This window comes from Carlito syrichta, unplaced genomic scaffold (genome assembly GCF_000164805.1).
Source record: "Carlito syrichta isolate Samal-C Ts95f unplaced genomic scaffold, Tarsius_syrichta-2.0.1 Scaffold315398, whole genome shotgun sequence".
Classification (NCBI taxonomy): Eukaryota; Metazoa; Chordata; class Mammalia; order Primates; family Tarsiidae; genus Carlito; species Carlito syrichta.
The window spans coordinates 108,351-126,367 of NW_007259494.1; the positions used below are offsets into that span (position 1 = coordinate 108,351).

Consider the following 18,017-nt stretch of genomic DNA (forward strand, 5'->3'; position numbering starts at 1 on the left):
CCCAGGTTCCAGGCCAGCTATGTCAGGCCCAGCCTCCAGGCCTGTACAGGCAGACCCAGCTCCCAGGTTTGCTGTCACCAGGCTATCTCCAAAGAACCAGAATCCAGGTCTAAAGTTTTCAAAGGTCAGCCTTCATGATCCCAGGATCCAAGTCCACTCTAGTAAACATAAAGTCTAGCCTACACAATAGACCCCAGCACTGGGGTGGTCCCAGGCCCTAGGACTACCCCATACACCCTGGTTTCATGTTGGCCTCTGTAGCCCTAGGACCCAGGCCTACCACTGTGGACTCAGGCTCCAAGACAGCTTTAGTGCCAGGCCAGTCAATGTTGACTCAAGCATCAGGACCAATTCTGTTGACCTAGGCTCCAGACCTGCCCTCAGGATCCCAGACATTAGGCCTGCTTTTACAAACCCTGGCACAAGACCAGTACTCATAAACTCAGGACCAAAACATCCCTGCACCAGACCAACCCTTTTAGCGTCAAGCTCAAACCCATCACAGTACCAAGTCGGCCCCTGCAGATCTGGACCTCAGGCCAGCCCCTGTAGACACAGGCTCCAGGCCTACCTGTGCTGACCCAGTCAGCAGGCTCACACCGTTAACCCTGGTTGCAGGCCAGCATTCATAAATCCCAAAACCATGCCTACAACAGAGTCCAGACATGACCTCACAGACTCAGTCACTAGGTCAGCTACAATGAAGCCAGGAAACAGGACTGCCTACCTGCTGACCCAGACACCAAGCCAGTCTTCCCAGGGACTTAGCAGCAAACTCTCCTACAGATGATGCCAGATGGCCCACTCATAATCTTTTCACCAGGCTGACTGGTAAAAAGCTTTCCCTCACAAATCCAATCTATAAAGACTGAAAAAGGTGCCTATTGCCAGGCAACAAAGATCATAAATAATCAAGGAAACATGATACCACCAAAATAAACAAATAAAAACACAGTAAATGACCCTAAATAAATGAAAAACCATAAAATTCCTGACAAAGAATTCAGAACTGAATAAATCATCTTAAAGAAGTGAGTTTCAGGAGACAGAAAATTAAATGAAATCAAGTAAACAATGCATAAACAAAACTCAAAATTCAACAAAAAGACAGAAACCATAAAAAGAAATCAAGCCAAAATTCTGAAGCTAAAGAAACACAGTGATTGAACTAAAACCTTCCATTGAAAGCTTCAATAGCAAACTCTATCATACAGAAGAAAAAAAATCAGTGAGCACAAAGACAAATTATTTGGGATTGCCCAGTAAAAGATACAATAATGAAAAAGGGTGAAGAAAGTCTAAGAGGAAAGCAAGTTGCATTTTTTTTCCAAGATATGGCTCAGAGACTTTTATCATGCTTCACTTAGAAAAAATGAAATAATGCATAAAGATAACAGAAATTCACTGGAATTGTGAAGGACACCCCCAGATCCTGGTGAGGAGAATGTTGCCAAGTAGCCCCATGATGATGTTTGTCTGATAAAAATGAGTAAATTCACAGTATGTGAGAAGGATAGAGAGGAAACTCACCTTTCCATTAGAAAACTAGGAATCTGTGCAACCCAGGCCAAGGGATAATACCTTGTTTTCCTTAAACTGTGGATCTTCCTTAGGGCAAGGCTAAGTGTGCTAGAGAAAGAGGCCAGAAAAACTACAGGCATTTTCCCAAAACTGGGACTAAAAGGAGAATGTCATTTTTAATCTGGTTTCATAAAATGTCAGTCAGTGTTTGGCGACCTGGCAGCTGCAATCACTATAGGCATTTTAGACTCAGGCCAGAGATAGGAGAACTTGCTATGAAGCAGCAAAAGGTCCTCCACACCAAAATTGAGCAGCGAGTGTGAAGAGCACCTAAGCAGTAGATACTGGAATTGGGTTCTCTCCATTTGCAGGACAGGAGTAGAGGGAGAGTTGCTGAAGCCAAGTTTTCTCTTGAGCAGCAATAATTGCAGAGAGGGACAATTTTGCAATGTGGAACTGGTCTGCTTGTGTTATTGCTGAGTAGCCCAGCTTATTCCATTGGTCAGTCAGGGGAGAGTGCCCCACCAGTTCCAAAGAACAGGAGAAAGGTGCACCTTACTCCTGCTTCCCTGGATTGGGAACATGGGTCAAGAATCCCTTCTCCTGCAAAGATCTCAGTGCAGCAGCACTCTCTCCATCGCCCACCCAGGCATATTCTTAGATATTGTGAGCAACCACTTATCTGAATTAGCAACTTAAGTCATCCCTACCTTTCTCTGCAGAGATATTGGTGCATTGGAGCCCTCTTTACTCCTTACCCAGGCATATATCCAGGAATTGAGAGCATTAACTAGCCTGGATTAGTAGTGTGAGCCACCCAACCCTTTCTGTGCAGAGGTCTTGGTTCAGTGGCATTCTTCCTACTTGGTGCCCAGATATGTCTCCAGGTATTTGGAACACCCACTCCCTAGATTAAGAGTTTAAACCACCTTTCCTGTGGAAAAACATTGGGTCAGTGGAGATTTCCCAGCTCTACATCTAGGCACACACTTCAAGCACTTGGTGGCCATCACTATGACCCCTAGGGCTGATGTTTGTTCTTGTCATTGGGGAACCTGTAGGTTGGCCTGTCCTGTCTAGTCTTACTGATCTTGGTCTTCATCTTGGGGCAGTACAGGGAGCTCAGATTACTATGCACTCCACACACCAGCCCTTTGCCTAAACAAGAATCAAGTGTTTACCAGTTTGCATCAGCCACAGCTGACTTACTCATAAGCAACATCAACCAGCTGAGAATTTGAACGGTGCAACACAACAGGAAATCTGTTGACCCAAGTGCACAGGAGAGCAATATAAGCTTCTTGAGACCTTTGCCATCCCAACCCTACAGGAGGCAGTGAGCCTGTTCACATGCCCAGTGTATCACTACCATAGCCAGCATTTGGGAAAGCCATTGCATAACAGCTATCTATAAATAAGATACTTATTCAGGTTCTTTGCCTATGAAAGCATCTAGAACTAAAGCCATAGGATTCTAAACAACATATATTATAGACATCTCTTCAAGAAGGATGTCTCTTCAAGAAGACATCCAAACAAAAGTAAATTCAAAAAATAGCTTATCCGGATAAGAAAGAACCAGAGAAACAATTTTGAAATTATGACCAAAAAAAATGTCACAACACACTCAAAGGATCACACTAACTCTTTGGCAGTGAATCTTAACCAAAATAAAATTTTTGAATCACCAGATTAAAAATTCAAGATATTGATTATAAAGAAACTCAACGAGATCCAAGAGAGAGGTCAGCACAAAGAAATCAGAAAAACAATTTAGGAAATAAAAAAGAGGTGCACATCATTTGAAATAAGCAAACAGAACTGGAAATTTTAAAAAATTCATTGAAGAAATTTTAAAATACAGTTGAAAGCTTTACAGTAGGCTAGACCAAGTGGAAGAAAAAATTTCAGAGCTGAACTCAACAATAGGTCTTTCAAATAAATCCAGTCAGACAAAAATTTTTTAAATAAGTATTTTTAAAAAATGAACAAAGCCTCCAAGATATATAGATCATGTAAAGCATCCAAACTTATGAGTTATAAGTATTCCAAAAGAAGAATAAGAAAAACTAAAATGTATGGAAAACATACTTGATGAAATCATTCAGGTAGAACTCTCTAATCTTCAGAGATATTTAGACATCCAGATACAAGAATCTCAGAGGACTTCCAGAAGACACATTCCAAGAAGAACCTCATGAAGGCATATCACCATCAGACTATACAAAGTCAGTATACAGGAAAAATCCTAAAAGAGTCAAAAGAGAAGTGTCTAATCACTTATAAAGGAAATGCCATTAGATAAAGAGCATATCTCCCAGCAGAAACCTGGGAAGAGCTTGAAAACCAGAAAAAATTTGACACCAATTTCTAACTTACTTAAGGAAAAAGAAATACTAGTCAATAATTTTATGTCCTGAAAACTAAGGTTTATAAATGGAGAAATAAAGTGTTTTCCAGAGAAACAATCACAAAGAGAATTTGTCAACACAGGACCACCTTATGCTCAAAAGAGTTCTAAACATGGAAATGAAAGGACAATATTCATCATTATAAAAGGACACATAAGTAAAAAGCTTATAAATGCCATAAAGAAATTACACAATTGAAATGTCAAGGCAACTAGCTAACAACTGTATGACAGAAAAAATCCTCACATATCAATATTATCCTTGAAGTAAACGGAATGAATTTTCCACTTGAAAGACAGAGTGGCAAATTGAATTAAACAATTTACCATCTTGAATGGATCCACCTACTGGCTAAATACAGCTACAGATTCAAAGTAAAGGTGTATAAAAAGGTACATCACACAAATGGAAAACAAAAGCAAGCAGGAGTTCCAATTCTCATATCAAATAACATAAACTTTAGACGAACAACAGTTTTTTAAAAAGACAAAGAAGGGAGCTATGTAATCATAAAGAGCCCAAAACAAGTTTTACCTATCCAAAATATATATACACACAATACTGGAATAGTCAGATTCATAAAACAAATGATACCACACTTAGGAAAACAGATTGATAACAATGCAATAATAGTGGAGGCTTTCAAAACCTCGCTGACATCACTACACAAATCATCAATGCAGAAAATCAACAAAGAAACTTGGCACTTAAACTGGACTATTCCAAATGGACCTAGTAGATATTTATCAACATTCTTTTCAACAATCACAGGATATCCTTGTCCTCATCTGAAATGAAACATTATTGAAAATTGACCATATATGTGGCCATAAAGCAAGTCTCAATAAATTCAAAAAAATTGAAATCTTATTAAGTATTTTCTTGGATCACAGTGGAATATAAAAACTAAACCATTTGCTTCTAAATGACCTTTGGGTAAATAACAAAATTAATGCAGAATTTTTTTTAAATGTGAAATGAATGAAGATAGGAACCACAAAAGACCTCAAAAAACCAAAGCAATCTTGAGGAAGAAGAACCAAACTTCATTGTAATAGATTTTAAAATATACTACAAAGCTATAGTAATCAAAAGAACATGAAACTAGCATGAAAACAGTCTTGTAGAAACTGGAACAAAATAGAGAACCCAGAAGTAAGTCCATGGATTTAGAGTTTATTCATCTTCATGGATTTAGAGTTGATTCATCTTCAGCAAAGATACCAAGAGCAAATAATAGGGACAGGTCCAGTCCAGTAAATGATGTGGGTAAAATTGGATATGTACATGCAGAAGAATAAAATTAGACCCCTTTCTCACACCATATATAAAAATCAATTCAAAGTGGATTAAAGACTTAAATATAATTCCAGAAACTATGAAACTGCTACCAAAAAAAATTGGAAAAATTTTCTTCACATTGATCTGAGCAATAATTATTTGAATATGGTTCCAAAAGCACTGGCTACAAAGGCAAAAATCAACCAATAGTATTGCATCAAACTAAAAAATATTCTGCATGACAAAGGAAACAATCAACAGCATAAACCATACGTCTGAGAACCACTTAAAATCCAAAATATAAAAAGGACTCAAACAGATCAATAGCAGGAAAACAAATAACCCAGTTAAAAAATGAACCAAATGACTCAAAAAAAGATATACAAATGGCCAGTAGGTGTATTTTAAAATGCTCAACATCACTAGTCATCCAAAAAATGAAATAAAAACTATGTGAGATATTACCTCACACTTGTTGGAATCACTATTCAGAAAAAGATAAAATATAACAAATATTAGCAAGAATATGGAGGAGAGGAAGCCTTTGTACACTATGGAAATTTAAATGTATACAACTACTATAGAAAACAGTATGAAAGTTTTTTGAGTAATCAGAAATAAAATTGCCATGTGATCCAGCCATCCCACTTCTGGGTATATACCTCAAAGAATTGAAAACAGTATGTTGAAGAGATATCTGCACCTTCATGCTTATTGCAGCATGATTCACAAGAGTTGGAAGCAAACTAAATGTCCATCAAAGGATTAGTGAACAAAACAAATGCAGTACATATAAATATGGAATACTGCTTGGTTTTTAAAAAGAAGGAAATCTTGTCATTTTGACATCATGAATAAACCTGTTAAACATTATAAGTGAAATAAGTCAGGAACAGAAAAGACAAATACTTCAAAATCTCACTTATATGTTGAATCTAATAATGTCTAACTCACAGAAGAAAAGAGTAGAATGGTGGTTGCAAGGGACCGGGGATGGAGGGAATCAAGAGAATGGGGAGATGTTCAGCAGAGGGTACAAACTTATAAACATGATGAATATGTTGTATAGATTGATTATACAGCATGATGACTATAGTTAATAATAATGTATTACATGCTTGAGGATTGTGAAAAGAGTAAATGTTAATGTTCTCACCATAAAAAATGATAAATACATTAGAAGATATCTATGCTAATTAGCCTAATTTAATCATTTCACTAAGTATACATATATCAGAACATCATTTTGTATAATGTTAATGTACACAACTTTTGTCATTTACAAAGGGGACCCCAAAAAACCAAAATTATCTTTTGGCAGGAGGATCCCTTGTGGTATACTCAGAATGTGGATCAAATGGTCAGCCAAAGTTTTTAACTTTGTGAAGTTTTGAGAAGTTTGCATCCCAATTTGGGGAAGAAACATCCCAAGAGTGGCAAAGAGGTGACTGGTTTTTCCTGCCCACATTGCACTTAGTGTTCAGCAGTTTTTGACCAAAAACACATCATAACCCCTATGGTCCACTCACCCTATCTGACCTTACCCTGACCAACTTTTTTGTTTGTTTGTTTCTCTGATGAAAAAGGTACTCAAAGGGAAACATTTTGCTGATGTAGAAGAGGTAAAACAAAAAGTAGCAGAAGCACTAAAGGTCATCAAAATTGACAAGTTTGAAAACTGTTTTACTGAGTGAAACAAGCATCTTGATAGGTGTATTGCCTCAAACAGAGAGTACTTTGAAGGTGACTGAAGTTTAAATATATAGGAATAAATATACAATTCTTAATAAATAAATTCCCTTTGAATTTATTTAGTCAGGAACAGAAAAGACAAATACTTCAAAATCTCACTTATTTGAATTTACTTAGTCAGGAACAGAAAATTTGGGGGTTGTCCTTGTATACTGTAAATAAGTTAGGAAATTTTTTTTAAAAAACATGTATAAAGAGATCAAATAATTTTCCAGGGTCATTAGGATGAATGAAAGAGGTAAGGATAAAGTCCATGACTGTCTTCATCTAAAGGTCACATTGTTATCTGCTTTGGTACACTGTTTACAGACCACACCCAGTGATTACTGAGGAGGAACAACGTGAGAATATTTTACAGGTAACTTAGGAAATGATATGAAATGTCAACAAAATGACAGCAATTAGTTCTAATTTAAAGATTATCCTTCCTGTATTCTATTCTTTAAACTTTTTTTAACCAAAAATTGAATATTTATTTAGAATGAGGGAAATCACAACAAATATGTATTTCAAAAAGTTGACAATGCAAACATCACCCAAAGCCAGAAAAAAGGCAAACTATATTTTACAAATTATTATTATTGATCATCTGATGCCATTCATCTACAATTCCTTTCTCAAGGCTTTATATTTTTAGAACTATTTTAGTTTGCAGCAAAATTGAGAGAACAATCCCCAAAAATCCCGTATACCTCCTTCCCCTACATTTGCACATACCCTCCTACATTATTAACATAGCCCATCAGAGTGAAAAATTTTTATTTATGAACCTACATTGATATATTTTTATCAACCAAAGTTTATAGCTTACATTAGAGTTTACTTGGTGTTGTACATGCTATGAGTTTGGATAAATGCATAATGGTATGAATCCACCATTATATCATACATACTATTTTAATGACCCTAAAAGTCTTCTATATTCTTCTTATTTGTTCCTCTCTCTTCCCATCCCCACAGCAACTGCTGATCTTTTTCCTGTCTCCATAATTTTGCCTTTTTGCAGAATGCCATCTAGTTGAAAAGCAGCCTTTTAGATTGGCCTTTTTCACCTAGTAATATGCATTTAAGTTTTCTTCACGTTTTCTTCAGCTCAATGGCTCATTTTTTTTGGTTGTGAAGTAATATTTCATTGTCTAAATGCATCACAGTTGTTGTGGTGTCACAGATCTATGAATATGTCACAACTCATCAAACTGTACATTTAGATGCATATATCAGCTCTTTTACCAAGGACCCACCAACATGGGATGTGTTTGAATCAAAACCATGAAGAAAGCAGCCCAGGACATTGTTGAGAAGTACTACACATGCCCGGGCAATGACTTCCATGTGAGCAAGCATGTGTGTGAGGAGATCGCCATTATTCCCAGCAAGAAGTTCTACAACAAGGTAGCCAGCTATGTCATGCATCTGATGAAGCAAACCCAGAGGGACCCAGTGAGAGGCATCTCCATCAAGTTGCAGGAGGAGAGAGAAAGGAGTAACAATTACATTCCACAGGTCTCAACTGAGGATCAGGAGGTCACTGAAGTAGACCTTGACACTAAGGAAATGCTGAAGCTTTTGGACTTTTGAAGTGTGTCCAACCTGCAGGTCACTCAGCCTATAGTTGGGATGAACTTCAAAATGCCACTTGGAACAGTTGAGTCTGTGATGCTGTAATATTTTTCAATAAACCTGGGACAAAAAGAAATATCTATCCCAAATATATATGCACCCAACATAGGAGTACCAACTTTCATAAAGCAGCTTCTAGGTAAACTAAAAAAAGATATTGACTCTAGCACTATCATAGCTGGGGGCTTAAATACCCCACTCACAACACTAGACAGATTGTCAAGAAAAAAAAATCAACAAGGAGATCCAGAACCTCAATGTGATACTCGACCAAATGGACTTAACTGATACCTACAGAACACTCCACCCAGCAACCAAGGAATATACATTCTACTCATCAAGACATGGAACATTCTCTAAGATTGACCACATCCGCAACCATAAATCAAGCATAAACAAATTCTGTAAAATTGAAATACTGCCATGCACCATCTCAGACCACAGTGGAATAAAAATAAGTATCAACAACAACAAAGTTCCCCCAAAACCCAAAAAGGCGTGGACACTAAACAGCATGATGTTAAACAACTTCTGGATCAACAAAGATATCAGAACAAAAATTTAAAATTTCCTGGAAACAAATGAAATTGAAGAAACACCTTACCAAAATCTTTGGGATGCTAAGAAAGCAGTTCTAAAAGGGGAATTCATATCTCTATGAACTCACATGAAGAAAATGAAAAGATCACAAGTTAACAGCCCAAAATAATCACCTAAGGAAGCTAGAAAAACTAGAACACCAAAACCCTAATTTGAGCGAAGAATCTAGATTACTAAAATAAAAGACCAAATTTGGGACACAGAAGACAAAAATAAAATACAAAAAAAAAAAAATCAATGAAACAAAAAGCTGGTTCTTTGAAGGGATAAACACAATTGATGGGATCTAGCTAGACTGACAAGAGAAAGAAAAAGTCAAAATAAACACAGTCAGAAATGCAAAAGATCAAGTCACAAATGATCTCAAAGAAATACAAAAGATTATCAGAGATTACTCTGTAAACTTGTATGGAAACAAACTTGAAAAGCTAAAGGAAATGGAGAACTTTCTGACATCACACAAACTCCTCAGGTTGAAACTAGAAGAAATAAAGACACCAAATAGACTAACAACAATCCAGAAAATTGACTATATCATAAGAAAACTACCTGCCAAAAATATGACTTTCCAACAGAATTCTACAAAATATAAAAGGAGGAGATGATATCAACACTATTAAAAGTATTCCATGGCATCTTCCTAACCAGAAATGTGAAAGACCTTTACAATAAAAACGACAAAACACTGCTCAAAGAAAATCAAAGATGACATAAACAAGTGGGAAAATATACCATGCTCATGGATTGGAAGAATCAACATTGTTAAGATGACCATTCCACCTAAAACAATCTATATATTTAACACAATACCCATAAAATTACCAGATACATTTTTCTCAGACCTAGATACAACACTACAGGAATTCATATGGAAACATAAACTACCACAAATAGCCAAAACAATACTCAGAAAAAAAAGGAGGTATCACACTCCCAGACTTTATACTTTATTATAAAGCTACAATATTCAAAACAGACTGCTATTGGTACAAGAATAGGCATATAGAACAATAGAATAGAACTGAGATTTCAGAAGCAAAACCTCAATTTCTCAACCAACTCATCTTCAACAAAGCCTCTACCACCAACCACTGGGGAGAGGAGAACCTATTCAGTAAATGGTGCTGGGAAAACTGGCTGACCACATGCAAAAGATTGAAACAGGACCCTACCTATCTCCATACACAAAAATTAACTCTGAATGGATCAGAGATCTAAATGTAAAACCTTGAACTATAAGAACCTTAGAAAATGCAGGAGACACCATTATGGAAATTGGAACTGGCAACCAATTCCTGATCAAAACCTCAAGTGCCCATGCCATAAGAGATAAGATAGACAAGTGGGACCTCATCAAACTGACAAGCTTCTGCAAAGTGAAAGAAACCATCAAGAGAGCAGGGAGACAGCCCAAAGACTGGGAAAAGATATTTGTCAACTCTGTGTCTGACAAAGGCCTAACATCTAGGATCTATGAGGAACTCAAATGTGCTGAAAAGAAAAAAACAAACAGAACCATTACAAAGTGGGCAAAAGATATGAATAGACAGTTCTCAAAAGAAGACACACAAGCAGCCAACAGACACATGAAAAAATGTTCAGCCTCACTAGTCATCAAAGAAAAGCAAATTAAAACTACACTGAGATACCACCTAACTCCAGTCAGAATGGCCATCATAATAACTCAAAAAACAACAGATGCTGGAGAGGTTGCAGCAAAAAGGGAACACTTCTACACTGTTGGTGTGAGTATAAACTAGTACAACTCTGTGGAAAACAGTGTGGTAACTCCTAAAAGTTCTAAAACTTGACCTTCCATATGACCCTGCAATCCCCCTACAGGGAATATACCTGGAATAACTCAAATCACTCTATAAAAAATACCTGCACATGTATGTTTATTGCAGCATTTTTCACAATAGCAAGAACATGGAACCAACCATGCTGCCCATCAAAAGAGGACTGGATTTTTTTAAATGTGACACACATACACAATGAGATATTATACAACCATAAAGAAGAACAAAATCATGAACTCTGCAGCAACCTGGATGGACTTGGAGTCTATAATACTGAGTGATTTCTTTTTTTACAGAAACAAAGAACTGAGTATCACATGTTCTCATTCATAAGTAGAACTTGAACAACTATCACAATACTATAAGAAAAGGATTGACAGTAGTGGGAAACTGGAAGTGTGTGTGGGGGGAGGTGGTGAGTTGGGGTTGACAGTAGTGGGAATCTGCCTGGGGAAGAGGGGGCACACTTCATCAACAAGGGTACCTGCATAATGAATATTTGTTTACCTAACCCTGAATTTTACCCCACAATTTTAAAATAAAAAATTTAAAATTAAAAAAAGAAAGCATTCCAGACAATCGAGAAAGATGGAACTCCTCCCAAATCATTTTATGAAGCTAACATCACATAATACCTAAACCAGGAAAAGATCTAACAAAGAAAGAGAACTACAGGCCAATATCCTTGATGAACACAGATGCTAAAATTCTCAACAAGATTCTAGTAAACTGGATCCAACAACATATCTCAAAAGTCATCTACCATGACCAAGTAGGCTTCATCACCAGGATGAATGGCTAGTTCAACATCTGCAAAACCATAAACATAATTAAATACATCAACAGATATAAAAACAAAACCCACATGATTATATCACTGGATGCAGAAAAAGATTTTGATATAATCCAAACCTCTTCCTGAATAAAGCCCTTGAACATCTAGGCATAGATTGAACATACCTTAAAATCGTAAGAGCCATCTATGAGAAACCCACAGCCAATGTACTGCTAAACAGACAGAAATTGAAACCATTTTCCCTGAAAACTGGAACAAGACAAGGATGCCCAATCTTACCCCTCAAATTAAACATACCTGGAAAGACCTAGCCAGAGCAATCAGACAAGAGAAGGTGATCATGGGTATCCATATTGGAAAAGAGGAAGTCATGTTATACGTCTTTGCTGATGACATGATTCTATACCTCGAAAACCCAAGAGAATCTGTCAAAAACCTCCGAGCACTGATAAAGGACTTTGGCAAATTATCAGGATATAAAATAAATGAACAAAAGACAGTCGCATACCTATATACCAACAATAGAAAGAAACCCAAATAAAAGCACAATCCCATTCACAATAGCCACAAAAAAGAAAGAAAGGAATACCTTGGCATCTTCCTAACCAGAGAAGTGAAAGAACTTTACAATGAAAAATATAAATCCCTGCTCAAAGAAAACAAAGATGACACAAACAAATGGAAAATATTCTATTCTCATGTATTGGAAGAATCAACATTGTTAAGATGTCCATCTTACCCAAGGACATCTACAGATTTAATGCAATACCAATTCAATAACCAGCAGCATTCTTCTCAGACCTGGAAAAACAATACAAGAATTCTTATGGTGACACAAATGACCACTAATAGTCAAAACAATCCTCAGCCAAAAAAAAAACAACAACAAACAAACAAAAAAGAAAATACAGGAGGTATCACACTACCAGACTTTAAACTTTATTATAAAGCTACAATAATCAAAACAGCCTGATACTGGTACAAGAACAGGCATATAGACCAATGGAACAGGATAGAGATTCCAGAAGCAAAACCTCAATTTCTCATCCAACTCATCTTTGACAAAGCCTCTACCATCAACCACTGGGGAGAGGAGAACCTATTCAATAAATGATGCTGAGAAAACTGGCTACTGCATACAGAAGATTAAAACGAGACCCCTGCCTATCATCATACACAAAAATCAACTCTAAATGGATAAAAGACTTAAATGTAAAATCTCAAAGTGTAAAAACCTTAGAAAATGCAGGAGATGCCCTCAAGGAAATCGGAACTGGCGACCAATTTCTGATCAAAACCCCAAGTGCCCATGTATAAGATATAAGACAGACAAATGGAACCTCATCAAACTGACAAGTTTCTACAAAGCTAAAGAAACCATCCAAAGAACAGAAAGACAGCCCCTGAAATGGGAAAAAATATTTGCCAACTGTATATCTGACAAAGGCCTAACATCTGTGATCTACAAAGAACTCAAATGTGCTGAAAAGAAAAAAACAGCCCCATTACAAAGTGAGCAAAAGATATGAATAGACATTTCTCAAAAGAAGACATATAAGCAGCCAACAGACACATGAAAAAGTTATCAACTTCACTAGTCAACAATGAAATACAAATTAAAACCACACTGACACACCACCTAACTCCATTCAGGAGGGCTACCATCAATAACTCAAAAAACAACAGATGGGAGAGAGAATGCAGGGAAAAGGGAACACTTCTACACTGTTGGTGGGAGTGTAAACTAGTACAACCTCTGTGGGAAACAATTTGGTGATTCCTATTGATCTGAAAATTGACCTTCCATATGCCCAACAATCCTATGACTGGGAATATACCCAAGGAACTCAAATCAACCGTGCTGTCCATCAAAAGAGTAGCCAATAAAAAAAAATGTGGTACATATACAGGATGGAATTATGTAGCCATAAGGAAAGACAAAATTATGAACTCATAGCAACTTGGATGGACTTAGAGTCTATAATACTGGGTGATCTATCACAGAAACAAGAACTGAGTATCACACATTCTCACTCATAAGCAGACCTTGAACAATTATCATAATACTATAAGACAGGAATTAGCAGTAGTGAGAAACTGCCAGGGGAATGGGTGACAGGTTTGGCAGTAACGGGAAACTGCCAGGGAAGGGGGACCAGACCTCATCCACAAGGGTACCTGGATGATGAACACTTATATACTTAACCCTGAATTGTACCCCACATCTTTAAAATAAAAATAAATAAATACTCTATATCAGTTATGTCACAATTAAAAATAAATAAATAAAGTCCTTCCAAGTTCACATTATCTTCCTATACGTCCTTTTGTGTTTCTGGAACAAAATATGAATATCTGTAACAAATATTATCCTAGACTGTCTTGATTCAAATATCACAAGAAGTAATTATTACTTTGTATAAAGTGTAAGAACACTTTAGTATGCCAAAAATATTTTTAATAGTCATTAAATTTTCTATCAACTAGCTTAAATACACATTCTCTCATTTTCTTGACATGTAATTTATATAGCAGATAAATCTGGAAAACACATGCAATAGTTTCCATTAAAATTTAACCATCCTGATAACTCGGCATAGAGAACCAGTAGAACATAAGGTCATTGTCCACTCATTTTGAGTGCAGCTGAATAGAAAGTAATTACATTGAGAAAACAGAACACCTAGAATATCTTTCCAGCTCAACTATAAACTGTCAGTCTCTCTTTTTTTTAATTTCATTTTAATCAATATTTTTTATTATGATGTTGTGGGGCACAGTTAAGGGTTAGGTATACAAATACATTTCATTCAGGCACCCTGTTGATAAGAGGTGTTTCCCTGTCTCCAGACAGATATTTGCTACTGTTAATCCCATCTCCCTCTCCCCCCCATAGTTCCCCACTACTGTAAGTCATTTACTTATAGTATTACATTGGATGTTCAAGGTCCATTATATGAGTGAGAACATGTGATACTTGGATCTTTGTTTCTGTGAGAGGTCACTCAGTATTATAGACTCTAGTTTCATCCAGGTTGCTGTGAAATTAATGATTTTGTTGTTTTTTATGGCTGCATAGTATTCCATTGTGTATATGTACCACATGTTTTAATCCAGTCCTCTTTTGATGGGCAGCATGGTTGCTTCCAGGTTCTTACTATTGCGAACAATGCTGTGATAAACATATGTGTGTAGGTATCATTTTTATAGAGTGATTTGAGTTCTTCAGGATATATTCCCAGTAGGGGGATTGCGGGGTCATATGGGAGGCTGATATTTAGAGCTTTTAGGAATCGCCACACTGCTTTCCACAGAGGTTGCACTAGTTTACACTTCCACCAACAGTGTAGAAGTGTTCCCTTTTCACCACACCCTCTCCAGCAGCTGTTATTTTTTGAGTTGTTGGTAATTGCCATTCTGACTGGAGTTAGGAGATATCTCAGTGTGGTCTTGATTTATATCTCCCTGATGATTAGTGAGGTTGAACATTTCTTCATGTGTCTGTTGGCTGGACGGATGTCTTCCTTTGTGGAGTGCCTATTCATATCTTTTGCCCATTTTATAATGAGGTTGTTTGTTTATTTTGTTTCCAGCACATTTGAGTTCCTTGTAGATCCAAGATGTTAAGCCTTTGTCAGACCTGGTGTTCGCAAATACTTTTTGCCAGTCTGTAGGCTGCATCCCTGCTCTCTTGATGGTTTCTTTGACTTTGCAGAAGCTTATCAGTTTAATAAGGTCCCACTTGTCTATCTTCTCTCTTAAGACCTGTGGGTTTCGGGTTTTGTTCAGGAATTGGATGTCAGTTCCAATTTCCATGAGGGTATGTCCTTCATTTTCTAAGCTTTTTATGGTTTGAGGTTTTACATTTAGGTCTCTGATTCATTTGGAGTTAACCTTTGTGCATGGGGATAGATAGGGGTCCTGTTTCAACCTTCTGCATGTGGTCAGCTAGTTTTCCCAGCACCATTTACTGAATAAGTTCTCCTCTCCCCAGTGGTAGGTGGTGGAGGCTTTGTCGAAGATGAGTTGGTTGAGAAATTGAGGTTTGGCTTATGGAAACTCAATTCTATTCCATTGGTCTATATGCCTGTTTTTGTACCAGTACCAAGCTGTTTTGATTATCGTAGCTTTATACTAAAGTTTGAAGTCTGGTAGTGTGATACCACCTGGTTTTTTTTGTTTTTGTTTTTGTTTTTTTTTTTTGCTGAGGATTGTTCTGGCTATTCTTGGACATTTGTGTTTCCATATGAATTCCTGTGTTGTTTTTTCTAGGTCTGAGAAGAATTTTGCTGGTAATTTGATGGGTATTGCATTGAATTTGTAGATTGCCTTAGGTAAGATGGATATCTACACAATGTTGATTCTTCCAATCCATGAGCATGGGATATTTTTCCACTTGTTTGTGTCATCTTTGATTTCTTTGAGCAGTGTTTTGTAGTTTTCATTGTAAAGGTCTTTCACGTCTCTGGTTAGGAAGATGCCAAGGTATTTCATTTTTGTGTGGCTATTGTGAATGGAATTGTGGTTTTTATTTGGGTTTCTGTTTGTTTATTATTGGTGTAAAGAAATGTGATTGTCTTTTGCACATTTATTTTGTATCCTGAGACTTTGCCAAAAGCCTTTAAGTGTGTAAGGAGGTTTATGACAGACTCTTGGGTTTTCAAGGTACACAATCATGCAAGGAGAGATAACTTGACTTCCTTTTTTCCTATTTGGATACCCCTGATTGCCTTCTCTTCTCTGATTGCTCGAGCCAGGACTTCCAATAATATGTTGAACAGGAGGGGTAAGAGTGGGCATCCTTGTCTTGTTCCAGTTTTCAGGGGAAATGGTTCCAATTTTTGTCCATTTAGGAGTATGCTGGCTGTAGGTTTCTCATAGATGGTTTTTACTATTTTGAGGTATGTTCCCTGTATGCCTAGATATTCGAGGGGTTTTATCAAGAAAGATGCTGGATTTTATCAAAAACTTTTTCTGCATCTAATGATATAATCATGTGGTTTTTGTTTTGACATCTGTGGATGTATTTAATTACATTTATGGTTTTGCGAATGTTGAATCAGTCTTGCATCCCAGAAATGAAGCCTACTTGGTCATGATGGATGATTTTTGAGATGTATTGTTGAATCCAGTTTGCTAGGATCTTGTTGATAATTTTAGCATCTATGTTCATCAAAGATATTGGACTGTAGTTCTCTTTCTTTGTTGGATCTTTACCTAGCTTGGGTATCAATGTGATGTTGGCTTCGTAAAATGATTTGGGGAGAGTTCCATCTTTTTCAATCACCTTCAGTAGGATTGGTATCAGCTCCTCCTTAAATGTCTTGTAGAATTCTGCTGGAAAGCCATCTAGACCAGGGCTTTTTTTGTAGGTAGTTTTCTTATTATGTAGTCAATTTCCTTGATTGCTATTGGTCTATTTAGGGTCTCATTTGCTTCTTGTTCCCACCTAGGTAGTTTGTGTGATATCAGAAAGTCCTCCATTTCCTTAAGGTTTTCAAGTTTATTTCCATACAAGTGTACATAGTAGTCTCTAATGATCTTTTGTATTTCTTCAGGGCCAGATGTGACTTCATCTTTTGTGTTTCTGTTTGTGCTTATTTGGGTTTTCTCTCATTTTTTTCTTGGTCAGTCTAGCTAGTGAACCATCGATCTTATTTATCCTTTTGAAGAACCAGCTTTTTGTTTCATTGATTTTTTGTATTATCTTTTTGTCTTCTATGTCCTGGATTTGGGCCTTTATTTTGGTGATCTGGATTCTTCTGCTGAAATTAGGGTTTTTGTGGTCTTGCTTTTCCAGCTTCCTTAGGCAGCTTGTTAGGCTGTTCATTCGTGTTCCTTCCATTATCTTCATGTGTGTTTGTAGGGATATAAATTCCCCTCTTACCACAGCTTTTAAGGCATCCCAGAGATTTTGGTGAGATGTTTCTTCATTTTCATTTGTTTCCAGGTATCTTTTGATCTCTGTTTTGATTTCATAAATGACCCAGGAGTTGTTTAGCATCATGCTGTTTAGTGTCCATGTCTTTGTGGGTTTTGGGGGGACCTTGTTCGTGTCAATGTTTATTTTTATTCCACTGTTGTCCGAGAAGGTGCATGGTAGAATTTCGGTCCTTTTAAATTTGTTTATGCTTGATTCATGGCCACTTATGTGGTCGATCTTAGAATACGTTCCATCAGTGATGAGTAGAGTGTGTATTCTGTGGTCTTTGGATGGAGTGTTCTGTAGGTATCAAT

The 18,017-nt window shown here is 36.9% G+C and overlaps 1 protein-coding gene across 1 annotated transcript; it reads left to right on the forward strand.

The window, feature by feature from the left end:
* The first annotated feature begins 8,234 nt into the window (after window positions 1–8,234).
* Window positions 8,235–8,543, forward strand: LOC103275279 (40S ribosomal protein S17-like). Its single transcript, XM_021706255.1, has one exon. The coding sequence runs from the start codon at window positions 8,235–8,237 to the stop codon at window positions 8,541–8,543; it is 309 nt and encodes a 102-aa protein (XP_021561930.1).
* The last annotated feature ends 9,474 nt before the right edge of the window (window positions 8,544–18,017 follow it).

Coding starts and splice junctions, on each gene's coding strand:
- LOC103275279 (XM_021706255.1), top strand. CDS start 8,235: ATGAAGAAAGCAGCCCAGGACATTGTTGAGAAGTACTACACATGCCCG.